The sequence below is a fragment of the Leguminivora glycinivorella genome, chromosome 1 (assembly GCF_023078275.1).
Source record: "Leguminivora glycinivorella isolate SPB_JAAS2020 chromosome 1, LegGlyc_1.1, whole genome shotgun sequence".
In the NCBI taxonomy this organism is placed as follows: domain Eukaryota; kingdom Metazoa; phylum Arthropoda; class Insecta; order Lepidoptera; family Tortricidae; genus Leguminivora; species Leguminivora glycinivorella.
The window spans coordinates 4,795,896-4,812,007 of record NC_062971.1 but is presented as its reverse complement, the minus strand read 5'-3'; the positions used below and the strand labels follow the sequence as shown (position 1 = coordinate 4,812,007).

The following is a 16,112-nucleotide window of genomic DNA, read 5'->3' as shown; positions in this document are numbered from 1 at the left end:
GCTGGGGGTGTGGTCCAGCCTTGGTAATTGTGCTATCTATTTAATATGAGGAAAGTTATGAGTTTGGCTGGGGTTGGAGTCGCCCCCGGCCTTGGTAAGCGCCGGATGAGTTTGTTAGACCCGGCCGCTGACGCCTGAAGGCCATGGGTTCACGCATCCTCTGGGAGGACCCCCCAAGATGGTGAACACTGTAAGGGCAGTCAGGCATGTGTACAAGATTAGCGCTTTTCTGGGAGGTTGACGAACCTTCGTACACAGTTTGGGTCCATAAAAGTATTTGTCAAGCGCCGGCCATTGATGTGGGGCGTTGTGACGCTATGTAAGTGTATAGCCTTAAGTCTGTAATGTATATATGAGAGGCTTTAATAATGTGGTTACCAAAGAGAGTTTCTGTGGTATATGAAAGATAAAAGAGGCTTTAATAATGTGGTTACCAAAGAGAGTTTCTGTGGTATATGAAAGATAAAAGAGGCTTTAATAATGTGGTTACCAAAGAGAGTTTCTGTGGTGTATGAAAGATAAAAGTGGCTTTGATAATGTGTGTACTACTACAAATACTTTCTAATACAAATTACCTTACAACAAAATGATTTGCGTAGCTTGTAGGAGCCCGGTTATCGCCGAGGAACAGTTATTATGTGTGGGTTGCAAAAGTGCCTACCACTACGAGTGCCTCGGAATTCCGATGGAATACTATAGTCAAATGGCAAATACTGTTAAAAGCAATTGGCTCTGCGCGTCATGTAATAACGTCACTCGACGTCAGAAGGGGGACAGTACGCCAGTGCGAAGACACTATGAGCACTCGCCGCAAGCTGACGCTGAAATGTCTATATGCAACGACTCACGGTATGATTGCAGCACCACTGAACCCTGCGAGATGGAGCATAACCTAAACTTCACCTGTAATAATATTACCACCGAGTTTAGTATGGACTCGCTGGCCAGCTTATTAGACTCTAAACTAGCGGGCCTGAGACGTGATCTGGCCTCGATAGATACTAAATTGGACACCACCAAGCAGGAGCTGTTTTTGGAAATGAAAAACGAGTTTACGCAGGCCATCGATCATATGAAGGCAGAATTTACGGCAACAACGGACCATCTCAGCGATCGAATAACAAGTTTTCAGTCGGAGCTCTCCACAGTACATCAAAAAATTAAAAGTTTAGAAATGGAAAATCAGCGCCTGAATAACGAACTGTTATCAGTCAAAAACAGTCAGAGCACGTCGTGCAATATCGCAGAGTTACAAGGCGTTATCGACCAAATGAACACCGAACTAAACGAGAAAGACCAAGCGCAACTGCTGAATGACGTCGAAATAACGGGCGTTCCTGAGTATCAAGGCGAGTCGGCCCTGCATATTGTTCAGGCGCTTGCGCAAAAAACTGGAATTACACTGGACATGCGTGACGTCGTCAGTGCGGAGCGGGTCGGCCCAATAAGAAGCTACAGCAATAGTGTGGGAATAGCATTAACTCGCGGCGCGACGCAGGACGCTCAAGGAATCGGCGACAGCGTAAGCACACCAAAACAGCGTCCCCGTCCCCTCGTTGTGCGCCTCGCCAGGCGGTCTCTGCGTGACGAGTTGTTACGTAGCGCACGCGCACGTCGCGGCCTGGATACCGGCAACATTGGCCTTCCTGAACATACCCACGGCCCAGTTTACTTCAACGAGAGACTAACGAAAGCTAATCGCAGGCTGTTATGGAAGACCCGCCAGGCAAGCGCTGCAGCAGGCTGGAAGTTTGTATGGACGAGAGAAGGACGTATTTATGCCAGAAAATCGGACAATCACGACTGCAGACCGGTCCGAATCGTGAGTGAGAGAGATGTAATGCGTGTTTTCGGCATGGACCCTACGGAGGTTAATAATAAATAAGAAAAATGTTATCCGGTTTATGTCTATGTTGTTATTGTCCCACTGTACTTACAGGGTAAATTATCATGTTGTGCAAACCAACGAAATGTATAAGTTTGTATGTTCCTGTTTCCCCCGACTTTTTTTCCCAACCCTACCTCTATTTACCTATATTATAACCCCTATTAAAAACCCCTTATCAATGTATATATGCTATGAAATACACGATTATATGTATAAAGTATGTATCTGTTATTATCATTTTTTATTCGTTACCTATTCTTATTACTGGAATGCGTCGCATCCGTCACTCAAATTACACAACACGATTTTAAGTAAAACCTTAAGCCAGTTCTCTATTGAACACCGACATATGACTATCCTTAAACAACTGCTTATTAATTGTTTGTATTGCCAACTGGTTTTCTCATATGTAATTAAATTCATGGTAAAAAATAAAAATATTAAACTAGGATTATGGAACGCAGGCTCGCTCGGTACGCGTCACGACGAGTTTTTGGTAGCCCTTCAGCGTTACCCTGTGGACATCCTTGCGATAAACGAGACTTGGCTGCGTGCGGGCGAGGAGGCGCGCGCCCCAGCGCCGGTCGGATTCCGACTGAGACACGTGCCGCGCCCGGCAAGCGTGCGCGCGCGGCGGCGGCGTTGGATTTTACATAAGCAAGGACATACGCACGCGAGGATTAGTTACGCCCTCTATTAACGCTGTTGAGCAAATGTGGCTCAGTTTAACACTCAATGGTATCAAGATTGCCATAGGGACTGCCTATAGGCCCCCGTGGCAAAATGTGGACCTATTTCTTGATGCACTTAACGAGTCAATATGTACATTATCGAAATATGATCGCGTCGTTTTGCTTGGCGACTTTAACATTGACTCTTCACGCGTATCTGATCCTAATACAATTAAGCTAAACGACTTTTTAAGTACTCTTCAGCTAACGCAATTTGTTGAACAACCCACACACTTCACCGATCACTCGGAGACGCGTATAGACTTGATATGTTCCAATTTTCAGCTACGACACGTAACAGTTAACCACATTCATGACCTTGGTGGTCATGCATTTATAACGTGTGAACTCAACATCCGTAAAACTAAACCGCTCCCTAAGTGGGTATCATTTCGGCCACTCAAGGATATTGATACACAGAAATTCAGCGAGGACCTTGAATCTGTGAACTGGGAACGATTGATATGTGACAATGTAAATGACACGCTTCATTATTTTAATACAACTTTGCTTCACCTGTTTGAAATCCACGCGCCCTTCAAAAAAACTCTCATAAAAAAACAGTCCCACCCGTGGATCACCCACACAGTAAAAGAGATGATGAGACTCCGTGACGACGCTCACGTCAGAGCTCGCAAAACCGGTCTTGAGTCACACATACAGTACTACAAGGATCTAAAAAATATTGTAAATAGGGCCCTTTTCACTGAAAAATCTGCTTACTTCCGCTCTCGTATAATAAATAACCAGAATTGTCCCCGCGCGCTCTGGCGTAATATTAAACGTGACATCGTCGATTTCAATAAACTTAACGAACTGCCTTATAATTTTAATAATCCTGACATAATCAACAGTCACTTTCTTAACGTACCCGCGGGGAGAGGCGTAACTATATCTAGACTGACTTATTTCGAACATCACAGGCATGGACAGACTTCATTTGAGTTAAGGCCAGTCGATGAAATTGTTGTCTTAAACGCCATTAAGTCATTCACGAGTAATGCAATGGGTAGTGATGGCATCACACTAGATATGGTCAAATTGACCCTACCTAGAACACTAACCCTTATTACCTCTTTAATTAATCAATCCATCGCTACCTGCAATTTTCCTGAAGTTTGGAAGTCGGCCATTGTTAAGCCTATACCCAAAGTTTCTGAACCAACTGATTTAAAAGATCTTAGACCCATTAGTATACTTTGCTGTGCTTCCAAAATTTTAGAGAAAGTCGTTTGCTTACAACTAACTGAATACCTGGAAACAAATAATATTCTTCCGAGTAAACAGTCTGGGTTTCGCAGGACGCGCAGTACAGCCACAGCTCTGCTTGACGTGATCGACGACGTTCTGTCAGCACAGGATAAGGGAGAAGCTTCTCTTCTGGTCTTATTGGATTTCTCTCGAGCCTTTGACACAATTAACATCCCCCTCCTGCTATCCAAACTTACATACTATGGTTTCAGCAATAAAACTGTTAAATGGTTCGCCAGCTACCTTTCGGGCCGGACTCAGCGGGTTGGACTGCATAATCCAAGGGGATTGACTGATTTCTCCTTAAATACTGCTGTGAAACATGGAGTTCCCCAGGGTTCCATTTTAGGCCCGGTGCTGTTCATTTTGTATGCGGCGGATATAACCGACTGCATTAAAAATTGCCAGTACCACATGTACGCTGATGACCTACAAATCCACATAAGTTTTGCCCCAACGGGAACACAGCCCGCCGTAGAGCTGCTGAACCAAGACCTTGCCCGTGTTCATGACTGGTCTGTGCACAGTGATCTGGTCCTGAACCCCAATAAGTCTAAATTCATAGTGTTAGGCACCAGAAGGCAAGTGGAGAAGGTTGTCAGTTGCAACCCTCACATACAGTTGGGAGCAGATCGCCTCGAGCGTGTTGCCGCTGCACGAAACCTTGGCCTGCTATTCGACGAGCAGCTCCGCTTTGAACAACACGTCGTAGATGCTGTAAAAAACTGTTTTTATAGACTTAAAGTGTTGTATCAGGTCCGCAACTATCTAAGCGTAGACCTTAGAATCAGATTATGTGACACTTTAGTCTTATCAAAGCTAAATTACGTAGATACTGTTACGAACGGGTGTCTGCTGGCTCGATCCAAGGCTCTACTTCAACGTGTCCAAAATGCCTGCGCGCGGTTCTGTTTCCCTATCCCCCGCGTACTCACGTCACCCCTTACCTTAACAGTGGTGGCATGTTAAAGATGGAAGCGCGACGCTTTTTGCATTTTGCCTCCTTGCTCTTCGGAGTGGTGCGCCATCAACAGCCATCATACCTCTTTCACAGGCTAACTTTCTCTACGCGACCAACGAGAGAAGCCACCCGACTAGTTTGTCCGAGACACGGCAGCTCAGCAGCATTTCGTGGCAGTTTTCGATATTCTGCTACGAAGTGCTGGAATAATATACCACCCCCTATACGCAACTCCAATGGTCTTAGCTCATTTAAGAGTAAACTAAAAAAACATCTTTTAACCCTGCAGCTGTCGTGATCTCTACGAAGTGTGAGCCGTGTGAGTGTTACGGATCGTGGTGTTTGTTAGTTTATGTTGTATGTTTATGTATCGTTTTACCCCCCCCCCCCCCCTCCCACTCCGCTCTTCCCCCCCCCCCCATATCTCATTTTATCTCATTTTCTTCCCCTCGCTACTCCTGCTATATTTTTTGTCTCGTTCTAATAATACAAATATATTTTTCTATTGACTTTTTGTTATGGTTTTAGTGTGAATTGTATCTCTAAATGTTATCTTACTGTACTGTACCCTCACTTATTGTGTTACTCTATCGACCGACCCTGGGCCCCACGGAAGACCAGCGCTGTGGCACCATCTGTGCCTGAGCATATGCTGAGTGGTGTCCTTTTGCGACCACTATATCAAACATTATGCATTTACATGTTGTGTTTATGTACTCTAGTATATAAGTAACCTTCTGGTCGTAATAAACGTATTTTCTTTCTTTCTTTCTTTCTTTCTACTACAGAGGTGTTCTGTGGTTTATGAAATATCTCTAATAATCTGTAATGTGTTGATCTATGTGTAATGTTAATGTGCTTGCCATAGTTGTGTTTATGAGTGGTGTTAAGATACTTGCAATGATGATGTTATACTCATCTGATCTGATGTTGTATCCGTGATATACCATCTGCATTTATTCTCTATATTTGAGAAGTGTACTTTGTGAGAGAATGGTTACAAAGCTTTCATATTGAGTTTGACTATCATATGTGGAATTTTGTATCCTGAATATGCTGAATTGAGTTGATATATCTCAATACATTAGTTGAGATAATAGCAACTATAATGAAAGACAAATGTTGTTAGAAATTGACTTTGTTTACTGATTTACTGCATTATTTGTGTAGTACTTTGGTATGAATATTGATGCACCATAATGGTGGCTGGAAAGTATCTTTGAGATACTTTACATATGTATTTAAGTACTACATTTATGTAGTTCAAAGGGAACTAACATGATGATGGTCATGATAATGATGATGATGATAAATAGTTGGAACTGTAATAACTTTAATAAGCAACTTGGAATTAATGATTTCAGTGAGATTTGAGAACCTATAATGGAAAGAATATAATATGAGATTAACCTTGTAATAATACTTGCATAGAACTAAATGTGTGATATTATATAGAGATAATTTAGTGACTTTGTAAGTCATAGTTACCCCTTTTTTAATACAGATCTTGAGATGCCAGTCATGCTGACCAGTGTGGAGGCAACGAGGACAGCGGTTAGAGAAAGGCTCTAACAGTCATTCCATACATGCAGTGTAGCCACTGCTAACCAAAGGTATGAATCATTCCTTTGCTTGACTGACGTTTATACAGATTGAGTTATAATGATAGCAGTTATAGTGATAAACCTTTGGAGATGAATTCAGGCAATGTTTTAATTCTTTTTGTTCCAAACTTATTCCCCAGAGTTTGGAACAAGTCTTGATAGAAACACTGATTTTTGATACACTTATAAATTTATTGATAACCAAGGTATACTGAGTACTAGCTAGGAGCACGTATACTATAAACATAAACTAATGCATAAATCGATGTATAGCGTAATCGCAAATACAGCGATCAATCAATCAATCAATCATTATTTATTTGCAATAAAACATAACTAAATGCATGCAAATGCAATCAAGCAATGCAAAGCAATTCTAATCAAGTCATAATTATATTAATTTTAATGCTGACGCGAGAAATGTGCGGTGCTTGCATTGTACAATTATATTGTACGCTATTGAAGAAAGAAAAAAAAACAATCATAAAAAAAAAAAAAAAAATGTACTAATCTAGTTTTCAAAACAGTCTGAATTGAAAAAGGTAACAGATTTAAAGAAGAAGGAGTGAGTCTGACATCTAGGAATTGTAGTTAATAAAACACACAAGTATGTTTGAGTATACACTGCAGGTGGTGGTGCAGCGTCCGCTCTGAGTCAACCCTCAGACCGGAATGTCCTAAACATATGACTAAAGATAGAAAATTAATCCCTAATTATAACTACTTCACATACAGTACTAAGTGGTAAAGACGGAGATGATCAAGTTAGGAATGACGAAAGTGGGCAGACAATTAGAAGAAACGTAGTTCATTAAAAAGAAAAAAAAAAGATACACGGCACAGCATGGCAAGTATTTGAATTAAAACTAAATTGACCTATTATTTAAATATTTATAAAAAAAAAATTAAAACAAGAAAGGGATGTAGTGTATAGGTGTCTCGAGTACATATGGGAGTCGGTGTCCGAGTGCGATGGAGCACGGACGTGCGGTGTGTATTGGCGAGCCAACCCGATGTATATAGTGTAATAGCGTGACATTACAGTTAGTCTATGATTGCGTCACCAAAATGGCGGCAGTCCCGCTCCCGCTCGCGTATTTGTAGAATATTCAATCTTAAAATATTATAGACGAGTTTTTTGTTTAATTTACCGATGAAATGTCACACCTTGACTTTTATTTGATTTTTTCGAGTGATTAGAACAATTTTTAAGCACACAAGAACGTATTATTCACGTGGAAAGTAAATGCATCACGGCACATCACTGCACTGCGAGGGCCTGGTGACGACTGACAACGTTGCGGTCCATGGACCGCAGTGGGGTGTGTAAAAAATTCTCTTAGCAGCGTCGCCTCTAGTACGTAGTACATATACCTCAATGTTTATTGCACAAAGAAAATACAATGGGGGATGTCTGAAAATTTTAAAATCGCCTGATATTTTTTCTGGTGATAGGAATAAGCATTTCTATTTACAGAAAAAAGTTACAGATTTTTTGGTAGCACCATACATTTTATAAAAATAAAAACGTGTTGCTCGACTGCGCGTACGACACACTTCGGCAGTTATGAGATTTGTCTTAGTCTTTAAAAAAATTCCATTTTGAATCTGTGCTGGCCACAGACACTGACAGTTGATTGTCAGCTTGACATTTTTCTCGGAGAATTCATAACCATATCTGGTGAACTATTTATTACTGTTTTCGACTCATTTTCTCTCCCTGGCCTCTGATTTTGCCTCCTTCTACGACTACCTTCGCTCTCGAACCCCGGACGTTGATTTTACTGGCTTAAAACGACGACCTTTGATATTAACCTCTGGACCTGATTCTGCTTGCATTAACGAAGACGTTTGCTTTTAAACACTGGACCTGATCCTGCTGAACTGTTTACGATCCGTTTTGCCTCCCTGACTTCTGATTTTGCTTGATATAAGGACGATCATCGCTTTTAAGTTCCGGACACTATTTGTTATAATGAATACAAGTACATAAACACGATATAAGGATCCCAAAACATGCTTTATACCAACTTGTTCTAAAACCAACCAGAAAAACCCAGATTTAAAATTGTTCATATTAAGAAAGGAGCTGAAGGAAAGTTGGTCTCAATAGGTTGGCAGGAACTGCCCAACCAGAGTGTGATTTTGCTGTGAAGACCACCTGAGTGTAAGATACCGTGTCTTGTTTACCAACCTTAAAATGCAGTTACACACTGGCAATAATATCATAAAAAAGAAAGCCATAAATATCTGACACGGTGGCATTTTATAAAATGTGTATTTTGTTGGATAGACCAATAGGAAAAATATGGTAAAATACATTTTTTTTTATAATTTGCAATGTCCTATAATAAAATACAATTGATTTATTTTATTGTGTTGTTTTATTTTACTTCTGAGTTGTAGGTGTGTCATGTGTGTCGAGTTACTGTCAAGTTACTATCAAATTCAGTCGGCTATGGCTTTCCATATTCTTCTATGGCCCTCCATACTGTTAAAGCATGATTAACAGCACTATAGTAGATTGTGTTACGAGGGAGCAAAATTGCATATTTATAGCGAGGATATAAATGGAATTGTGAACAAAGTGAAGTATTCTATATGTAATTGAATACTGAGTGTAGTGACTGGGATTCGAAAAGAAAGGGTTATTTTCTTCCCTGCACTGCGAGGAGGGTGCAAAGAGGCACTTTTCCTCTTTGCTATTAGGGACCAAAGTGATACTTTTCCCTTCAAGGACACATTTTTTTTACATGGTTACATAACATACCATTTTTTATGTTCATATAACATATCATTATATATAAATTTCCTAAAAGTTCATATAACATATCATTATATATAAATTTCCTAAAAGTTGATGTTAATATGTGTAGCAAATTTAATTCCACCTTGTGTCTTAACACTTGAATCCCTCACTACGCTCAGGATTAAATTTAAGAATACCTTGCTACACTCAAGATATATATCTCATTTTTCTCCCTTGTTGCACAATCTACTATTGCTACCATTTGACACTTTTTTTTTCATATCATATAAGCAAAATACTAAAATATGAATCAGGTCTGTTGTAAAAATATTATGCACTTAATCGACACAATTTTTTTATACATAATATTAAAATATGTTACAACATAAAAATGTTCTCATAGCAATATAGGTATTAAGATTTATAAGATTATAAGTATTAAGATTTTTAGTTATTAAGAACTATATTTGCAGTGCCCTTACAGGGTTCATAGCTGTGCTATACCTACTGAAATGTAACAACTTATGTACCTATGATAGCAATAAAGAATTACTGATTACTGATTATTACTTATGTGCAAACACTTTCCGTGGCGTTAATATTTTATACAGGCCAGACAAAGTTATTGAACAGAAAAGTGTCACTTAATTCCCTCCTAACAGGGCCGAAAAGTACCCTTTCTGAATGGGTGATGTGAAAAGCAGTAGGCGTCACATCGCAAACTCATTTCCTTTTTGAGCACTAACTACTTAAAGCAGACAATAAACCAACAATCTAAAGTTATTTGTTTAGGGCACAGGTCCTTCTCTAGTTCTCATCTGTAGGCAGGTGCGCTTATGAATCACTACTAGGAGTTAGCCTGTTTTCACATTACCTGATCCAATATCGGATGTCGGAAGGATTTCAATGGAAAAAATCCAAGACGACGCCTGTAATGTATGGGATATCGGTCCAACATCCGGTATTGGATCGAATAATGTGAAAACGTACTTATGGGTGCTAAAATGAGTAATAATGTTAATATAGATCAAGACAAATTTATGTTTATTACACTCTAATAACATGTAGTTGCACTTTTCAAAATTAATGGGATACACATTCTCTGTCCAAAATATCTCTGCATCTTTCATCAATTTCTTCTTCACAGGCATTGTGTTTGTCGCTGTTCCACATTTTGGCAAATTAGATGAACTAGCTCTTACAAAATCGCTAGTACCTATCCACGTTTTCCCAACTCAATGGGCTTAAAAATTGTAATCAGGTCCGGGGTTCAACGCAAAGGCCGTCGGCAGCAAGCAGGGCAAGCACACGTCTTCGTTAATGCAAGTAGAATCAGGTCCAGGGTTTAAAATCAAAGGTCGTCGTTTTAAGCCAGTAAAATCACGGTCCGGGGTTCGAGAGCGAAGGTAGTCGTAGAAGGAGGCAAAATCAGAGGCCAGGGAGAGAAAATGAGTCGAAAACAGTAATAAATAGTTCACCAGATATGGTTATGAAACTTATGAATTCTCCGAGAAAAATGTCAAGCTGACAATCAACTGTCAGTGTCTGTGGCCAGCACAGATTCAAAATGGAATTTTTTTAAAGACTAAGACAAATCTCATAACTGCCGAAGTGTGTCGTACGCGCAGTCGAGCAACACGTTTTTATTTTTATAAAATGTATGGTGCTACCAAAAAATCTGTAACTTTTTTCTGTAAATAGAAATGCTTATTCCTATCACCAGAAAAAATATCAGGCGATTTTAAAATTTTCAGACATCCCCCATTGTACACAAGGCGGACTTAATGCTATAAGGCATTCTCTACCAGTCAACCTTCGGACAAAACAGAGAAATTGTAGGCGGTGCAACATTAAATTATATTAAGAACAAAATAGTTAAGTTATTTGCACAATATTATTAAGCTAACCTATATGTAATACCTAACCTATATGTGTGTCATGTCATCGTGTTTTTTCATCATAATTATTTTAAATAAATTAAGGGTGCGCGCCCACGGGTAACGAAGTTGCTCGGCGACTTAGGGTCCTCCCACATCTAGCGTCTCGCGAGCGTCGCGTTGTATGGAAAAAGACGCCGCGTTGCGTCGACGCTTCGTGTTTGCCCACAGTTGGCCCGACGCAAGCCCATGGTCGCGACGTATTTGTATGAAAAGTTGCGTCGCTTCGTGTGTGCACTTTCATACAAGCCCATGGTCGCGACAAAAAAGTCGCCCGTGGGCGCACCCTCTTATATCATTGAATTATGCCACGAAAACCTGAATAGTACTTATTTATATCTATTATGAGTTCTTAAATAACTTAACAATCCTCATTGAATCTTTAATTTGAAATGGAATTAGAATAATTCAATTGTAAAAATTTTTTGATGTTGCCACTGCCAAAAACTTGCTTCAAATATCGCAAAAAGGTAAACGACCCCCGACGTCGGGTCTGTTGCATTCAAAGCATTTCAACGAGCATTAATCATTATATATTAATACTAACTAGGATCACTACTAAACGTAGTGATTATATTCTCTTTGCTACTAAACTTGCATTTTACAAAACGTAATGTAACGTGGCGGCGGCGTGGCGCGCGCCGCGCCACCTGGGGGCGCGTCTTACGTCCTTCCTATACAAAATGTACTGAGACGTTTTTTGAATTACATTCAGGTGGCGTGGCGGAGACGTCCGTTGCGCGCCGCAAGACATGCGACGCCTTAGTGCGTTTTCACATTATCCGATCCGATATCGGATGTCGGACCGATATCCCATACATTACAGGCGCCATCTTGGATTTTTTCTAGTCTTTTTTCTCTTGAAGTCCTTCCGACATCCGATATCAGATCGGATAATGTGAAAACGGTCTAAGTGGGGTCGGTCCCTTATATGACCGTCGTTAGATGTAGAGATGGTAGAGATCTTGTGAACTACAACACCCATTGTCTAGAATAACAAATAAAACAAAATAATTTCATCATTAAAATGGTTTTATTTTATCTATTTTTAAGTTTTTTAACGCAAGATTTGTTAACAGGTTGCAAAAATAAATTTTAGGTCCTCTAACTTATAAAATAATTTGAATGTACAATTCTCATTTATAATGTTCTGGCAACACATTTTATTTTCAAGATGCCATGTTTAGAAACCTAATTGAGGAAAAGTTACAATATTTCTTACTATTACCTACATATTTTGTGTGTAAATTAACATATACAAAAATTTAATATTGTTATGAAGAGTTATGACAATCTATGTTAGAAAAAAAATGTTAGAATGTATTTTATACTAGGGAAACATCGTACAATTTTACAATGATTTACAATTATATACAGTAAGTAGTACTCGTGTGATTTACTACATGTGTATACTAAAGAGTGTCATATTATAATCATTTTATAGTTAGAGGATTACTAATTATAATCAATGTTTAGGCTTTACAAGCTCAAGAATATTATTACTATTAAGGTGCATTAGGGTAATTCCGAATGACAGACATGTTCTGGTAATTCCGAAAGGGGAATCTTGATATGATGGAAATAATGGTGATTTTTATGCGACTTTCGTAATTAGACGACTTTCGGAATTACCCTAATGCACCTTACAGAGTGTAACAAAAATGGTGGTGATCCGTTTAAGGGCGTATTCAGTATCGTATTCTGATCAGGAAAAAGTAGAAGAAAAATTTTTTTTCGCGAAAAAAATTTTCATTTTTGTCTGGGCCGGGCCGCGAGAATCGGCCGAACCGCCATACAAAGGTAAAAATTTTTTCGCGAAAAAAAAATTTTATACTTTTTCCTGATGAGAATACGATACTGAATACGCCCTTAAAGGGATAACCACTATTTTTGTTACACCCTGTATATAATTTAAGAGATCTTAGAGATAGGGCAAGATGGGATATGACAAACACTGAGACAAGACTAACAATTTCAGGTAATCCTCGCAGATATAGGAAGGAAGGAGATCAGTCATGAGACTTTTATTGAATTCGCCTATCGCAAGTTCTTGAACCCACCCACACACACACACACTTATAGGTGGTCGCAAACACGCAAGACATTTCCATGCCTGTGTAAACGCGACCGACCATCGAGTCGTGTCATCACGCACGCACACAACGACAACTGTATGCTCAATGAGCTAACAACTGCGACACGTCCGCCGGCGGCGTGTCCGCTGTCTAGTATTATATGCTCTGAGGTAATCCTTATACTGGTGCTCTTGATCTGAGTATAATAAACTTCAAAGTATGTTAGTCTTACCCCACCTGACTTTAATAACAATCATATTCTTAAACTAGCAACCTAAGGTTGAATATAAATCGTACTTTTTATTTTGGAAACATGTTTATAGCTAATTTATATGATAATAATCACCTTTGTTAAGATTTAGTTTTCCTATTGCGTTTTATTAAAGAATTAAAATTTATTTCGATAAAAAACATGTCAAAGGTAGTAAAAGCATTAGGCACATGCATGCGGTGTTCGCGGGAAGATTCTGTTATGTATATGTACAAAACAACCAATTATTGGTCATACAGGCTACAAAGGTATTCACAGTCTTCTATAAAAAAAAAAACTCAAAACACAATTCTAGATTTTAGTTGAGCTAAATTATGAATAAATGCCAAATATATATTTCATACTTATCAAAATAACGTTACGATTTGCTTTCAATATAAATCTATAAAAAGTACACATAAATTAGTTATGGCATATAATTATATCTTAACAATAAAAAAATCTCGAATTTAACCTAATAAGTACAAAGATCACTGCTCAAAAACAATAACGAAGTAACAATATGTCCCAAGGATGTTTCGATCTCGAAGGAACCTGACGCGCACTCACAAATTTAGTTGCTTCTAATAACAATAAAAAGAAAGCACGCATCGTTTTCGATCTGAATGATTACAGTTTATCATGTATATAATTTCAAAATGAGACAAGTAAATTTACAACGGTGGAAACAAGCTATAACGGCATTCACTGGATAATAAGCTCATTTTCAAAATTATTGTATATAGTTTGTGCTATGTAATACTATGGATTATCTTGAAAAAATAGTATATCTTTTTAAAAGGTTAAAATGCCAAATATATTACACACTTTTTTAAGTTAGAGGCCTATAATCTATATTATTTCCAAATCGGAATGTTTTCCTTTTGATAATTGATTTCTACATTTAGCTGACACTTATTATTAATTTCGATATGCCACTATAAATGTTACTTGTTTATTAATACTGACACAGTCCTAATGTTGCTCCGATAGCTTACACATCTATGAGTTAATAAGGCATAAAGTCATTCACTCTTCAGTTATTTCTTGCAATTGGATCACAATTTGAAACAGTAAAGGAATATTTCTAGTGTTAAACACGCATGATATTTGATTTCTGTGAAGTTCTGAGGGCCCTAACCTGCTAAAAGTAATGGATAATTTCAGAATATTTCGCTCTTTATGCGCCAATTGACAGAAATTGTCACACACATTCACCTGATGATATTTGTTTCTGGTCAAATCGATTTCAGTACTAGATATTACTAATTAGTTAAACATTGTAATTGAAACATGCACTCAGGAATTGTATGCACAAGCGACCAAACCCGTAATTTCTAGCACTAAAACGCGTACAATAAAATTTGATGATTAGAACACTCAGAACCGACTTCTTATGAAACTGTCGACATCTTGTATACCTATGGTCCAAACAGGCTGTTTTTGCGACACTGATACAAATATTAAACACAAAGAAACAACATTAAGATATTATTATGCTGTGTGTATAACTTTCATACAGTATAATAATCCACCTGACGTGACGAAAGACATTACGGGGAAAATTTCATTCTTCACAGGAACACCAAGGTTCAAACGGGGACATATGGCAACCCTACCGTAAGGGCCAGCCCTAACGTAAGGAAGACGAGAGTGTGAGGCGCCTTTATAGACGGCCGCCCACTTTACACCTGGCGGGCACAGTCCGCGTGATAACGGCCACGTCAGTCCGTACTTTTCGCACTAATTGTAAGTGCGATAGGGACGCACCGACACGATAAAGTTTATCATACTAGTTTACATAAAGTTTATCAGCTAGCTAAGCTAGCTGGTGTTAGTAAGATACCCTTCATAAAATCTGTGCTGCGATAGCGTCCATGAAAATTGTCTTTGTGTGATGAAAAGTAACGGCTCGGCTCCTTGGCGAACTGTTATGTTGGCTGCTTTGAATTTCTCCACGATCCTTTGCCATATAGTATTAGTGTCGCAATTACAACCGTGTTTACTCACATGCAATCATATTTCACCAGGACACTAGACAACTCACCTTTTGACTATAAAACTGTGAGACTCAACCATATTTAAAAATAGTTTAAGCGAAAACATGGATCGAAACATGTAGAACGCTATATCGACTTAACACGTGAGTAACCCGCTTAAAATATTTTTAAACTCACCCTTTATTACATTTAGTGGATGGCTCGTCGGTATCGCCATAGTGTCTCAATGAAATATTCTAAAAATCATTTTTTTCTTTCAAATTTATACCAACAATCAGGAGGAACCGAACTCGGCCATCCAGGACAAGTATTTCTGTATGTCGCCCTTGGAGACTGATTTGTTGCACTTGTGTAGCGCGTCCACGAAGTCGGCCTTGGTGACGGGCAGGTCGAGCTCTTCCTTGGCGAGTTGTTTGATCTGCTCGGGCTTCAGGCCGGCGATCTTGCGACGCATTGACATCATTGATGCGTCTCTGTAAGCAAAAAAATGGAACATTAAATTTAGATTTTATAAACGCACGAGTTCTTAAAAAATACCTACGTAGAAATGCGCAACGCTTCTGGTACAAACCTTTTCCTTGTCTTAAACTTTAGAAGAGTTTGATTTTCCTGAATATCTACATAAATAATGGTTTTTCATTTACAAAAATGGTGTATTCCTCCTTG

The 16,112-nt window shown here is 38.9% G+C and overlaps 2 protein-coding genes across 6 annotated transcripts in view; one reads left to right on the top strand and one right to left on the bottom strand.

Annotated features, from left to right (window-relative positions):
• The first annotated feature begins 826 nt into the window (after nt 1-826).
• On the top strand, nt 827-1,885 carry LOC125233241. Its single transcript, XM_048139177.1, has one exon. It carries the CDS (start codon nt 827-829, stop codon nt 1,883-1,885), a length of 1,059 nt encoding a protein of 352 aa, XP_047995134.1.
• Nucleotides 1,886-12,782: 10,897 nt separating this feature from the next.
• Nucleotides 12,783-16,112, bottom strand: part of LOC125234307 — a 64,175-nt gene continuing 60,845 nt past the window's right edge. For 4 of the 5 annotated variants that reach the window (XM_048140525.1, XM_048140679.1, XM_048140754.1 and 1 more), the window contains one exon: nt 15,771-15,919. In XM_048140525.1, coding sequence (XP_047996482.1) covers nt 15,906-15,919 — 14 coding nt within the window. In that variant the 3' untranslated portion in view covers nt 15,771-15,905. Of the gene's footprint in view, nt 15,920-16,112 lie in introns of all 5 variants that reach the window. The other variant, XM_048140604.1, reaches the window with a different exon arrangement.

Coding starts and splice junctions, on each gene's coding strand:
- LOC125233241 (XM_048139177.1), top strand. CDS start 827: ATGTCTATATGCAACGACTCACGGTATGATTGCAGCACCACTGAACCC.